Here is a 12451-nt window from a genome sequence, read left to right as displayed (position 1 = left end):
CAAACCAGGCTGTGATTCCAAAAAAGCTGTCTGGCTCAGAATGTTTTTCACATCTGCAGAGTGCGTCTGAACCTGAGGGAGAAGCCAGTGTCTTGGCTGGGAAGGGGAGCAGTGTTGAGACCGCAGTGGGCTTTTTTTTTTTTTTTTTTTTAAGACAGGGTCTCATTCTGTTGCCCAGGTGGAATACAGTGGTACAATCTTGGCTCACTGTATCCTTCACCTCCTAGGTTCAAGGGATTCCCGTGCCTCAGCCTCCCAATGCGCCACCACACCCAGCAATTTTGTATTTTTAGTAGAGAAATGAAACTGTCAGTAACTTACCCAGGGCCAACTTAGGAAGAAATTTAAACATAAGCAATCTGCTCTAGGGCCCACATGCATTTGCTCCTTGACACATAGTACCCCACAGCTGTAGAACGTGGGGAACCAAAGCCTCCTGGACACACAGACCAGGCTGCTCTTGAGGGAAGGGCCCCACCCTCCTCAGGCCCCCAGGTGTGCTTAGCTACACTAACTGGGCCCAATCCTTGATTCTGCCCAACAAGGCCAGCCCCATGGGTCCTGACCCCTCTACTGAACTCCAGAAGCTTTGTGATGAATTTTTTTTTTTTTTTTTGAGACGGAGTCTCGCTCTGTTGCCCAGACTGGAGTGCAGTGGCCGGATCTCAGCTCACTGCAAGCTCCGCCTCCCGGGTTTACGCCATTCTCCTGCCTCAGCCTCCCGAGTAGCTGGGACTACAGGCGCCCGCCACCACGCCCGGCTAGTTTTTTTGTACTTTTTAGTAGAAACAGGGTTTCACCGTGTTAGCCAGGATGGTCTCGATCTCCTGACCTCGTGATCCGCCCGTCTCGGCCTCCCAAAGTGCTGGGATTACAGGCTTGAGCCACCGCGCCCGGCCCTTAGTAATGAATTCTATCCCCAGAAGCTGGCATCACCTCAGCTCTAAATTAGGAATACTAGAGCTCTATCTGGACCCCACTGTAAAATCTTGCAATAACAAGGAACATAATACAGATGTGGAGAGCAGCCAAGGCCAGAGGTTTGGTCCCCAAAGGAACCCCATCCAAGCCTCACTCAGCTGAGGTTTCCTGACAGGAGGGAAAGCTGCCAGCTGAGCTGAGGCCCACACAGGACCGGGCAGGACACCACTGTCCTGAGGGCATGGGTGGGAAGGCAGCACCTCCCCGACTCCAGGACACTGGAGAAGAGACTGTCAGGCTGAAATACGCAAGTCCAAAGCCACACGGTTTATTGGGTGGGGCCAAGTGGGCTCTGGTGGCCAAAGTGGGCTATGTGTCACAGTCCTCGGGGACAGCAGCTGTGATGATGAGGGAGGGCTCCAGGACACCTGCGCTGGTGAAGCTCTCCTCTGCACACAGTCTCTGGCCTGGGAGCTGGGAGGCCAGGCCGCCCTGGGCCAGGGATTCCACAATGACCTCCGCCGAGCCCACCTCCAGCTCCGCAGGCGGCTGCAGCGCCACCACCACCATCTTCTCGTCCTCGATGATCAGGTTGCGGAGCTTGCGCTGCCGCGGGTTGTAGTTCTCCACCCGGTCGTGGATTTCCATGTGCCTCCGCAGGTGGGCCTGGCGGGGAAGGTGAGCTCAGGACTTCGGGGGATCCTGGGGGAGGGGAAGGGGCCTAGGGCCTGGCCTACCTGCCGCGTAAACTTGTAGCCGCACTCGGTGCACTCAAACTTCCTCACCCCCTTATGTCGTCTGACATGCACACGCAGTTGCTCCACGGCTGCGGGAGGGAGAACACGGAGGGAATCGTGCAGGAGCCCCGGGACCCTCAAGGAAGCCCAGCAGGAGGTCAGGACAGGCAGCAAGGGAGGGGACCAAGCCATGGGCATGGGGTTCTTTCTGCAGTACGTGGGGCCAGTGGTTTAAAAGTGCCGCACAGGCCCTGCCAGGCTCTCTAGTGCCACCCAGGGTCGCTACTGCACAGGACACCCCTGCCTTCGAAGCAGGTCCACTCTCAACACTACTGTGTGGGGCACAAGAGAGGTTCACTGGCAAGAAAGGAGCGTTTCCTCCTCAGAGACCCTCCAACTCAGATGAGCAGGAAAAGGCTCTCCCAGGGTCGCCCAGGTACCTTTGAAGGTCTTGCCGCAGATCTGGCAGAAGTGGGGCCGGCCCTCCTGATGGCGGCTGGCCACGTGCCTCAGGAGGGGCCCCTTCTCAGTGAAGCGCTGTTCACAGAACTCGCAACTGAAGGGCCTTTCCCCGGTGTGAGTGCGGTTGTGCTTGTCCAGGCTGGCTGCAGGCACAAGGCAAGAGCTCAGCCTGGGGGCTTGCCTCGGGATGGGGATGGGGAGGGGGAGGGGAGGAGCGGGGCATACCTCACCTTGGGTTCGGAAGGTCTTGCCACAGAGGTGGCACTGGAAGGGCTTCTCGCCCGTGTGTGTGCGCAGGTGCATGTTGAGATTGGCCTTTTGGGTGAAGGCGTGGCTGCAGAACTCACACACGTGTGGCCTCTCATTCCTGTTAGGGTGGGGACATAGGGCAGAGGCCATCACCAAGGGAAGTGACCCCCTTCGCTCTGCTACAGCTAGGAGCATGGCTGGTGGAAAGAGGGCTTGGGCAGTGCTAGGAAAGGGGCACCACCTCCACCCCAGAGCAGGACAATCTGGGAGCAGGGAATCACAAGAAACTAAGGAAGCTCAGAATCTGCCCCAGGGACACAGAGGCTTGTCTGAGCCTCAAACAAGTGCCCCCAGCCTCTCTGCCTGGCATAGCTGCTTGCCCTTCGGGTCCCACTACCCCAGAGAGGCTGTAGGCACTAGATTCAGGGTGGAGGCTGAAGGCACACTCATCTGTGTAAAAGTCAGCAAACTGTCTTCCCTGCCGGTGCAAGCCTGGGCTGGCAGCAGGACTGGGCCCCAGAAGTGAACAGGCGACACACACCTGTGCTTGGCCTTGATGTGCATCTGCAGGCCATTCCGGCTCGAGGCCCGGTGCCCACACTCCTCACACACAAACAGCTTTTCACCACGGTGCTTGAAAGCTTCATGCAGCTGCAGCTCTGTCCGAGACAGGAAGCACTTGGCACAGGTGGGGCACTGCAGGCAGACCAGGCAGGCAGAGGGAGGGACCAGGGCCAGGGTGAGAATAGGGAAGGGCTGCCTGAGAGACCCACAAGCCCCCTCCCCCCTCTGGGCACAGCTCACTCTTGCTCATGCCAGCATCAAAACATGCCCAGCCCTGCCTGTCACTTACTGCATGGGGCTTTGGGGCTCCATGCAGCTTGATCATGTGGCTCTGCAAGTCCTTCTTCTGCATGAACTGCTGGGAGCAGGAGGAACACTGAAAAAGAGGCCCACAGTCACCTCCAGGGCAGCCTGCACCCATGAAACCCTGCCACCCACCCTTGGGCTGTAGGGCGGGAACAGGAGGCCCCAGTGAGATGATACTGGGAGGACCCTGATCTGGTGTGAAGGATGGCGCAAGGGAGGGCCCTCAGGGCTCAGCTGCCCAGAGGATGCCAAGCCTGTCCTCCATGGAAAGAAACAAGGGCCTAATAAGGACCCTGGAGGTGAGGCTGCAGCCAGCAATCCTGCCCAGATAAGGGGGCACTGGACAGGCAGGGAAGGCAGGCTCCTTGACAGCTACTGTGAGGGAGGTGCCTGATAGCACCCCCACGTAAAGGGCTCAGCAGGAGGGATCCTGGGGCTACCCACCCCTGGCCCTAGAGACAGGCCAAGCCTGACCTTGTAGGGCATCTCCCCTGTGTGAGACACCATGTGCACCCGCAGCTCCATCCTCCGGCGGAATGTCTCCTGGCACACGGAGCACGTGAAGACCTGGCAGTGTGAGGGGCAAGCAGGGCCGGCATCAGCGGGGGCCTCTGCCTGTGACAGCAGCCTCTGCCCGGGCTTCCGCTTGCTGCTGGGAAGAGTCTGCCTGGGCAGGGGGGGATGCTAGGGTGGGAGAGGGCAACAGGTAACCTGCCTGGCCTGACCGTCACTGAGTGCTGCAAGCCCACCGCATACCAGGCCCTTCTCAGGCTCAGACAGACTGGGGGCAGGGTCCGAGTGGCCTCACCCACAGTCCCTGGCCCCAGTGGCTGCTGACAGGCCTCTAGAAAGAGTGGGTCTGGGTTTCAGCGGGCCCTGACACAGAAGCCAGCAGTGGGGTTGCTGGGGGTGGCCAGGGGGCCTTTCCCAGCTGCCATTCCCTGTAGAGGCTCCCCTTCTCCAAAGCCCAAGGTGGAGGTGGGCAAGGGGCCTAGAAAGGCCAACCCCAAATGCCTCCCACAGAGTCCCTCCTATGCCTGTCCCTTCCGCCCTCAGGACCTGTGTCCCCACCTATACCAGGGTATGGACCTGATGACATCCAAGGACCCTACAGCTTTCCTGAGTTTACAGTACCCCTGTACCCCTCTCAGTCTCCTGGGGCCCTTCCCGGATGGCACGAAGACAGGCCAGCGTGCCCTGCCCACAAGTACCTGGGCCAGCTCCCAAGTACCTGTTCCGAGCGGTTCATGCAATTCCGGGCTTCATGCTCCAGGAGGTTCTCCTTCCGAAAGTAACACTTCCCACACTTGGGACACTCAAAGGGTTTCTCCCCAGTATGTTTCCTGCCAGGAGAAGCCACAGGGGTGGGGTGGCTGAGAGGGTTTCCCATCTCTCCCTCACCCAGGGCCCTTTCTGGGTCCCTTCTAAGGGGAACAAGTGTTCTGAGGTGACACCAGCTGGTTAAGGTGCAGGGACAAGCCCAGAAGCCTCTCCCAGCATGGAGACTCTCCGCAAGGGAGAGTGCCGTGGCAAGAAGCTCACAAAGGTCCTAAGAGGCTGCCATGATCTGACCAGCACAGAGGCCTATGGGGAGGCCAGTTGGCCGCATTCTGTCTGAAGACAGAGGCAGATCTTGGGTCCTGACTACGAGAGAAGCAACTCAAGGCTTCCAAGAGCTTCAAACCCAAGGCCAGATCCTCATCTGACTCCACTGCCCCACCTAGCCCGGCAACAGCTTCTCCCGGGTAGCCAGGGGAGCTGCCTATCTGGTCTCTCGGCTCTGTGACTGCCTCCCCCACAGGTTTCAGTTCATGAGCCAGAAAGACCCTTTAGTTTAAGTGAGACCTCAGCACCTCTTGGCTCACATATCCCCAGTGCTCCCCATTCAGACAAAGGCCCGGGAGGCCCCTCAGGGCAGAGGCAGCCCTCCCCTTGCCTGCTTCTCTCCCAGGGTGTCATCTGGCCACCTGGGTCAGGCATGTGCCTCCTTGCTGCCTGTCACGCCCCCAGGATCCTCCTACCCCGGCGCCCTGGCTCTTCCCTCTACCCAGATGCTCCCCAGTCACCCACTTGGTCAACTTCTTTGCCTCCTTTGAGTCTCTGCTTAAATCTCACCTTCTGAGTAAGACTCCCGAGACCCTGGCTACTTAAAATCACAATCGAACCCAACCCACAACTCGCCAACCCCTTGGCCCACCTCTGCTTTTTTTTTTTCCGCAGCACTTCCTCACCATCTACTGCAGACAGATGGACTTATCTGTTACCTGCATTGCCCCGCAAGCAGGTCGGCTGCATAAGGACCTTTATTTAGTTCCCTTAAATGCATCCCAAGCACCCACACAGCCTTGCTGGCCACCTGGTAGACTGTTGAATGAACTAAATGAACTCGACCTCGGAGTCCCTGTGCAGCCTGCGACAGCCCCTCCCACCTGCCAGAGGCCAAGCATCTCTCTCATCCTGTTCCTCCATAGCAACTATCTTCATCCCCCATCAAAATGACTTCATGAAGCCATCCCCTCCCAGTTCTCAGGGCCAGCCCAGCAAGCTGAAGCCCAAGGAAGGGATGGAAACCACCCCAGTCTTACCCCGGCAAGGCACTTGAGAGCGAGCATCCAGCAGCACACAGGCTGCCCCAGGACCCCCCGACACTGGAGTCATCCCAGCATTCCACTGGCAGCAGCTGCCCCAAACACGGTGCACAGGGACAGCAAATAGATTTCCCCTGCTCCCATTCCAGGTGATTACTAGTGTGCCGCCCTACCTGGCTTGGCAAAAAAACACACCATGACAGACTAGTGATGTCTTGGCTGGGAGTGCCAGGATTGGAAGGCATGTCACTGGGCCACCATTCCCACAGGGCTTGAAGGGACTCCAGAGCAGTGCTGCCCAAGGGGCCTCTCCAAGATGATGGAAATGTGCTATGTCAGCACTGCCCGATTCAGCCACCAGGAGCCACGTGGTTCCTCACCATTTCAGATTTGGCTAACATATCTGAGAAACTGAATTTTTATTTAATTTTAAATTCTAAGTTAAAATAGCCCCTGGGGGCTGGGCACAGTGGCTCACACCTGTAATCCCAGCACTTTTGGGAGGCCGAGGCAGGTGGATCGCAAGGTCAGGAGGTTGAGATCAGCCTGGCCAATATGGTGAAACCCGTCTCTACTAAAAAGTAAAAAAATGGCCGGGCGCAGTGGCTCACACCTGTAATCCCAGCACTTTGGGAGGCTGAGGCAGGCGGATCACGAGGTCAGGAGTTCAAGACCAGCCTGACCACCATGCTGAAACCCCGTCTCTGCTAAAAATACAAACAAAATTAGCCGGGTGTGGTGGCACACGCCTGTAATCCCAGCTTCTCAGGAAGCTGAGAAAGGAAAATTGCTTGAACCTGGGAGGCAGAGGTTGTAGTGAGCAGAGATGGAGCCACTGCACTCCAGCCTGGGTGAGTGGAGAGGAGAGACTCCGTGAGTCCCAGCACTTTGGGAGGCCAAGGCAGGTGGATCACGAGGTCAGGAGTTTAATACCAGCCTGGTCAAGATGGTGAAACCTCATCTCTACTAAAAATACAAAAATTAGCTGGGCGTGGTGGCGGGCACCTGTAATCCTAGCTACTCGGGAGGCTGAGGCAGAAGAATCGCTTGAACCTGGGAGGTGGAGGTTGCAGTGAGCTGATATCATGCCACTGCACTCCAGCCTGGGCAACAGAGTGAGACTCCGTCTCAAAAAAAAATAAAGTAAAATAAAATAAAATAAAAAATAACATACGCCGAGCATGGTGGCTCACACCTGTAATCCCAACACTTTGGGAGGCCGAGGCGGGCAGATCGAAAGGTCAGGAGATCAAGACCATCTTGGCCAACATGGTGAAACCTCGTCTCCACTAAAATACAAAAAATTAGCCGGGTGTGGTGGCGCATGCCTGTAATCCCAGCTACTTTGGAGGCTGAGGCAGAGGTATCGCTTGAACCCAGAAGGCAGACGTTGCAGTGAGCTGAGATCGTGCCACTGCACTCTAACCTGGTGACAGAGCAAGACTCCAACTCAAAAACATAAAATAGCCCCTGGGGGCTGGGCATGGTGGCTCAAACCTATAATTCTAGCACTTTGGGAGGCCAGGGTGGGTGGATCGCTTGAGCCCAGGAGTCTGAGACCAGCCTGGGCAACATAGCAAAACCTTGTCTCCACTAAATGTAAAAATAAAAATTTTAATAGCCCCTGGAGTTCCTGGTTACTTTACTGGACACTGAAGGTTTAGACAACTGGACTTTAATACTCCACTGACACCCCAGAGTGAACACTTCCCTGGAAACACAGGTAGCACTGACCCAAGGCTCAGCATTGTGGCCCAAAGCCCACACTGCCAGGCTTCAAGCCCACACTGCCGGGCTTCAGAAACACCTAAGGTTGGGCCTCAGCTCTAGCACACGGGCCACAGGTTTCTCATTCTGTCCGCAGAGGCCAGCTGAAGGTCAAGGTCCACAGTGGGTGGAACCTGTTGACAAGATGTCCACAAACCCATCTCCAACCACAGTACTCACAGGACAGTGAGGAAGAAGAATCTAACCCAAAGCAGACTCTCACTTCCTGATTGCCAGAGGTGTGCCAAGGCCAGGCACTATGTGGGTCTGAGATGGATCCCCCAGCCCCTACCTCACCCAGAAGTGGGACGTGCAAGACCCCTCCCCCAACGCGGGAATGGCAGACAGGAAAATAGAAAAACAGAAAGTTTACCTGTTGTGGACTTTTAGATAATATTTGCTGAGGAACTTTTTATGACATGTGGGGCATTCGACCGGCACCGCTGTACCTTTTCTGTTCTCAGCAGGCTCAGCTGCTAGGGAGCCCGCACTCAGGGCTGGCTCAGCTGCACAGGCCTTTCGGATTACATTTGACTTCCTCCTGGTCAGCACAGCCTCAGGCTCAGACATGTAATCACCATCCCCGTCGTCCTCCACTTGAACCACCACTTCCCACTAGAGCACAATAGGCAGCAGGAGGGGGTGGGGTCACCAAATGAATCAGCAGGAGTTGTAGGGACCCAGCTCCAGTTCCATCCCAAGCCCCAACACTGACAAGTCCCTTCATCAGACACTGTTCCTTCAGGGGCCCAAGGCAGAGCATCTGAGTCTTGGATTCAGAGGAAAGTGACTGTGTTTGTGGGGAACTGGAAGCTCGGATGGAAACACTATCCTGGGGAAACACCTGTAACCCTGATGCTGCCCACTCCTCTCAGGAAGGTGGCAACCATGAATAGCTGGGGCTTGCAGAAAGGTCAGCCTGAGATCACCAGCTTCCTTTGTTTGGAGAAAGCCCGTTCCAAACCCACATTAACAGAGATTGTCTTAAGGTCCACTTTTTTTTTTTTTTTTTTTTTTTTGAGACAGGGTCTTGCTCTGTCGCCTAGGCTACAGCATAGTGGCACCATCTCAGCTCATTGCAACCTCCACTTCCTGGGCTCAAGTGATCCTCCCACCTCACCCTCCCAAGTAGCTAGGATTACAGGTGTGTGCCACCACACTCGGCTAATTTTTGTATTTTCTTTGTACAGATGAGGCCTCGCCATGTTGCCCAGGCTGGTCTCGAACTCCCAAGCTCAAGTGATCCACACCCACCCTGGCCTCCCAAAGTGCTAGGATTACAAATAGACTTCGTCCATCCCTGTCGTCCTCCACTTGAACCACTCACGTGAATGAGCCATCACACCCAGCCTAGGGTCCCTATTATACCAAAAAAAGTGTCTATTCCCTCCATTTGTCTCCCCAGTCCCAGCACCCTGGGCACAGTACCTCATTACTCCCGCCCTGCAGCTGGCCACCTTCAGCCTCGAAGGGCCTTGGAGGCATTTTGCAGTCCTCAGGTTCCTTGTCCTCGGGGGAACAAGGCTTCAAGGCCTGCTTGAGTTTCCCACAGAGGGAGGAGGGACTCTCTCTCTGAGCTGGGGAATGGAGCTGGGGCCTCTGAGGACTATGACTGCCTCTGGGCTCCTGATCTCTGGGGACTAGACCCAGAGTCCTCGAAACTTCCTCTTCTTGCAAGCCTGCCGGCTCCTTGAGGAGGCTGTTCACATTCTGGGAGGCAGGGGGCCCCAGCCCACTCTGGCCACCTGCTGCCTGTCCCACTGAAGTTTTGGGCTTGAAGCTCTGGCACAGCTCTACGGCCTCTGGCACTCGCAACTCCCTGGCTGCCAGGAGCACCTGATCCCGGTTCCCTGAGGTGAGAGCGAGGTGACCAGTGTAGAAAAAGTCCAACAAGAGGCCAAAGATCTCAGCGAAGCCAGCAGGGAGGACGACACTACCTCCTGAGCCATCCCCGTAGAGGCTCTGGAAGAAGTGGCTGCAGCAGGCAAGGACACTCCAGTGCGCCTTAAACACCAGGCCCCCAACGTCCAGAGTGGCGTCGCAGTACTGGCCCTTCTCCCGCTGCTTGTTGAGCTCCTGCAGAACCCTCACACTGTGCTGGACGAAGGAGCCGTCCATGGTCTGGAGGGCAGGGAGGCAGAAGTGACACCCTGGCCAGCCCAAGCGAGCGTATGCAAGAGAAAGCCCCTGGAGTCGAAGAGAGAGAAAGGGGAAGTTGGCCTCCACTCAAATAATCACATTTATCAGCACGAGGGCTTGGGTCAAGGTGAGGGGCGCACGCGGAGGGCAGGAACACACTTGACAGCCTCCCGGGGACCGGGGGCCATATTGGATTGGCCAGGGGGGATGCTGATGGGGGGGTCAGGGTCATGAAGAAGGGCCTGGTGGGAAAAATCCAAGTTTGGGGAAAGAAGGCACGGGATGAGCGCGAACTGACTGGCCTGGCACAGTGAGAGGATCCTGGACTGGGGAGGACGGCGGCCGCGGACAGGTGAGCGGAGCCCACGCCGCGCCCACAGGTCCCGAGCGGCCGAGCGGAAGGCAGCCACGGCGGCCCGCAGCCCCTCCCTCCCTCACCTCGTGCCCTCCTCACCCAGGCAGGTCCTCCCTGAGCCGGCCCCACCAGCCCCCGGCTCCGTCGCCTCCACAGCCCACGAACCAACTGCCCGGCTATGCGTGCCCCGCCGACCGTGCGGAGACGCAGCCGTCTCCGCGCCGGACGTGACGTCAGAGCGTGCCGGCCAGGAGGGGCGCCTCGGAAGCGTAGATCTTCTAGCTCCGGCACCCGAGGGCGGGGCCCCGCAGAGAACGGCCAATGGGATGAGGGGATGAGGCCACGCCCTGTTCTTTTGGCGCTGGGCCCGCCTCCGGGGTTGCCTAGCAACGTCAAGCTGGGCACCAAGCCTTTTCCAGGTTCTGGGTTCAGACTTGAATCCGCGGCACCTCACCCTCTTCCCCGACAGGAGACCAGATACGCATTTCACTTCTTTATTGGCAGCCCGGAGCCTGGTCTGGGCTCTCCCGGGCGCTTACACGTCCCAACCCCAGACTGAGGTGCCCAAAGGCCTCCCAAACAGCCCTGGCCTGCTTGACCTTCGACCCTCAGGACAGAGAAAGCTACCAGCTATGCCTGCTGACCCCACTGGTCAGGTGGAGCCGCGGTGCCTCGTGTAGTCCTGAATGGAGGCCTGGAAGTGCTCTGTGCTGTTGAGGTCTGGGCGGCAGAGGATCACGTAGCACTTGGGCAGAAAATACCCGCCGAAGCCGCTGCTCAGGCTGCTCAGCCCAGCCAGCATGTTGACCGCGGGCAGATACTTGCCGTCGTAGACACTAGCCGTGGTGAAGAAGGCGATCCAGGACATGAAGTTGAAGAGCAGGCTGAAGGTGACACATTTGGCCTCGTTGTAGTTCTCTGGCAAGTCCTTGCCCAGGTAGCTGCAGGCAAAGGCACTGATGGAGAGAAGGCCATTGTAGAGAAAGGCCAGTATGAAGCCCAGGGAGTTGGCCTCTGTGCACTCAAGCATCACCAGATGGGGGAAGCGCTGGTATTCCCTAGTGGGCAGTGGAGTCCACACCACCAGCCAAGTTAGACAGATAAGCAGCTGAGCCGCTGAGCTGATCATCACAAACAGGCCAGCACCATGGTTTTGGACCCAGACGCGGTAGAAGGTAGGTGCCTTGGCGGAAAACTTGAAGATGATGATTAGTTGGAAGGAGCGAACTGTCAGGCAGGACAGGAAGATGGTGAAACCAAGGGCAAAGAGGGCCTGGCGCAGCAAGCATGCAGGCCTCGTGGGCTCCCCAAAGAAGCCATAGAGGCTGCCGCTACCTGCTGCCAGGGAGCCCAGCATAAGAAAGCACAGGCGGCCCCCTGCTGACCTCACCACAGGGGTGTCTAGGTGCCAGGCAAACAGGCCAGCAGTCCCAAGCAGCAACAGCAGCAGCAGTGTGTTAGCTGCCAGCAGCACCCAAGAGGAGTGCTCTTGACAAGCCAAAAACACCACAGTGCGTGGGAAGCAGGTCTGGCTTCCCTCAGGTGCCCACTCTTCTTTCCCACAAGGCTGGCATCTGTAGAGGTCTGAAAGGGAAGGCCAAGAAGGTTCCTGAGAGCCAGATGAGCAGAGTAGGAATAGGAAATAGGGGCCTGCAAGATACTGGGAGAATTGTACCCAGGCAGCTAGACTGTGCTAGGCATGGTGGGATGGGGGTAGCCGGGAGTGGGGCCTGAGGCCAAGCATTTCCTCAAAATGCCTGTGTTAATTACACACTGGAGACCCACAGGTCAGTTCTATATGGCTCATGATCCCATGAGGGTTTTGCAAACCCTAGGGAGGACCTTACCCTGGTAGCTCTGCCCACATAACAGAGAGGCTACGATCCAATGGGAGCAGCCTGCTCCCAAGGGAGGGCATTTTAACCCCTCTCTCTCTCCAGCATTTCCATGAACCATTTTCCTTAGCTGCTGCTCTGTGGTTTCTCTGAGTCCTGACCCTCTGAGGACAGAAGGGAAGTATTCCTGTCCCTACAGAGATGGTGAAAGGAAAGAATGTGGCCCCTGGACACCAACGAAGGACATGAGTCCTTAGCTATTTAATTTGCTCTCTGTTCTTGATCTTGCATTGCTGGATGGGGAATGCTGTTTTTTTTCTCTGTTGCAGACATGCTAGTATCTGTATTCAGGCCAAGCTGTTCAAGGAGCTAGCTGTCTTTGGCATGGGCAACAGAAGGGACAGTAGGACAAGAGGGCACAAAGGGAACAATAGCTACATTCATTTAGAGAAAGAGGTTGAATTCAGGATACGATTGCATTTGTAGGAGTTGTGATGACAGCTGTCTAATAGAGGACACACCTCAGTC

The 12451-nt window shown here is 56.9% G+C and overlaps 4 protein-coding genes and 1 long non-coding RNA gene across 10 annotated transcripts in view; 2 read left to right on the top strand and 3 right to left on the bottom strand.

Moving 5' to 3' along the window:
• Nucleotides 1–12451, bottom strand: part of THAP3 (THAP domain containing 3) — a 399270-nt gene that overhangs the window by 44044 nt on the left and 342775 nt on the right. Inside the window, exon 1 of one of the 4 annotated variants that reach the window (XM_050787426.1) lies at nt 3152–3155. The exons of the other annotated variants lie outside the window; for them this stretch is intronic. The gene's annotated coding sequence lies outside the window, so the exon portion shown is untranslated. Of the gene's footprint in view, nt 1–3151; nt 3156–12451 lie in introns of those variants that run through there. 4 annotated transcript variants of the gene reach the window in all.
• The window catches only part of PLEKHG5 (pleckstrin homology and RhoGEF domain containing G5), a 614078-nt gene that overhangs the window by 491553 nt on the left and 110074 nt on the right, over nt 1–12451 (top strand). The window lies entirely within an intron of this gene.
• On the bottom strand, nt 1226–10330 carry ZBTB48 (zinc finger and BTB domain containing 48). 3 transcript variants are annotated; one of them, XM_050787126.1, is made up of 11 exons: nt 10188–10330; nt 9023–9781; nt 7968–8209; nt 4471–4582; nt 3714–3806; nt 3223–3309; nt 2911–3065; nt 2351–2487; nt 2099–2263; nt 1659–1747; nt 1226–1587 (listed from the first exon to the last, which is right to left on the bottom strand). In XM_050787126.1, the coding sequence occupies exons 2-11, from the start codon at nt 9710–9712 to the stop codon at nt 1291–1293; spliced, it is 2067 nt and encodes a 688-aa protein (XP_050643083.1). In that variant the 5' UTR covers nt 9713–9781; nt 10188–10330; the 3' UTR covers nt 1226–1290. The 3 variants fall into 3 exon arrangements, 2 of the variants coding, with proteins under 2 accessions (XP_050643083.1, XP_050643078.1); XM_050787121.1 differs by having other exon boundaries at nt 3714–3923; nt 10188–10311; XR_007724908.1 differs by lacking the exon at nt 1226–1587 and having other exon boundaries at nt 2099–2259; nt 3714–3923; nt 10188–10311.
• LOC126952715 (uncharacterized) overlaps nt 9919–12451 on the top strand; it is an 18531-nt gene continuing 15998 nt past the window's right edge. The window contains exon 1 of the long non-coding RNA XR_007725014.1: nt 9919–10085. This is a non-coding gene — a long non-coding RNA (uncharacterized LOC126952715). The remainder of the gene's footprint in view (nt 10086–12451) is intronic.
• TAS1R1 (taste 1 receptor member 1) overlaps nt 10569–12451 on the bottom strand; it is a 20499-nt gene continuing 18616 nt past the window's right edge. The window contains exon 6 of the mRNA XM_050787557.1: nt 10569–11672. Coding sequence (XP_050643514.1) covers nt 10741–11672 — 932 coding nt within the window. The 3' untranslated portion in view covers nt 10569–10740. The remainder of the gene's footprint in view (nt 11673–12451) is intronic.

Source organism: Macaca thibetana, chromosome 1, assembly GCF_024542745.1.
Source record: "Macaca thibetana thibetana isolate TM-01 chromosome 1, ASM2454274v1, whole genome shotgun sequence".
Classification (NCBI taxonomy): domain Eukaryota; kingdom Metazoa; phylum Chordata; class Mammalia; order Primates; family Cercopithecidae; genus Macaca; species Macaca thibetana.
This window is presented reverse-complemented; position numbering and strand designations above follow the sequence as displayed.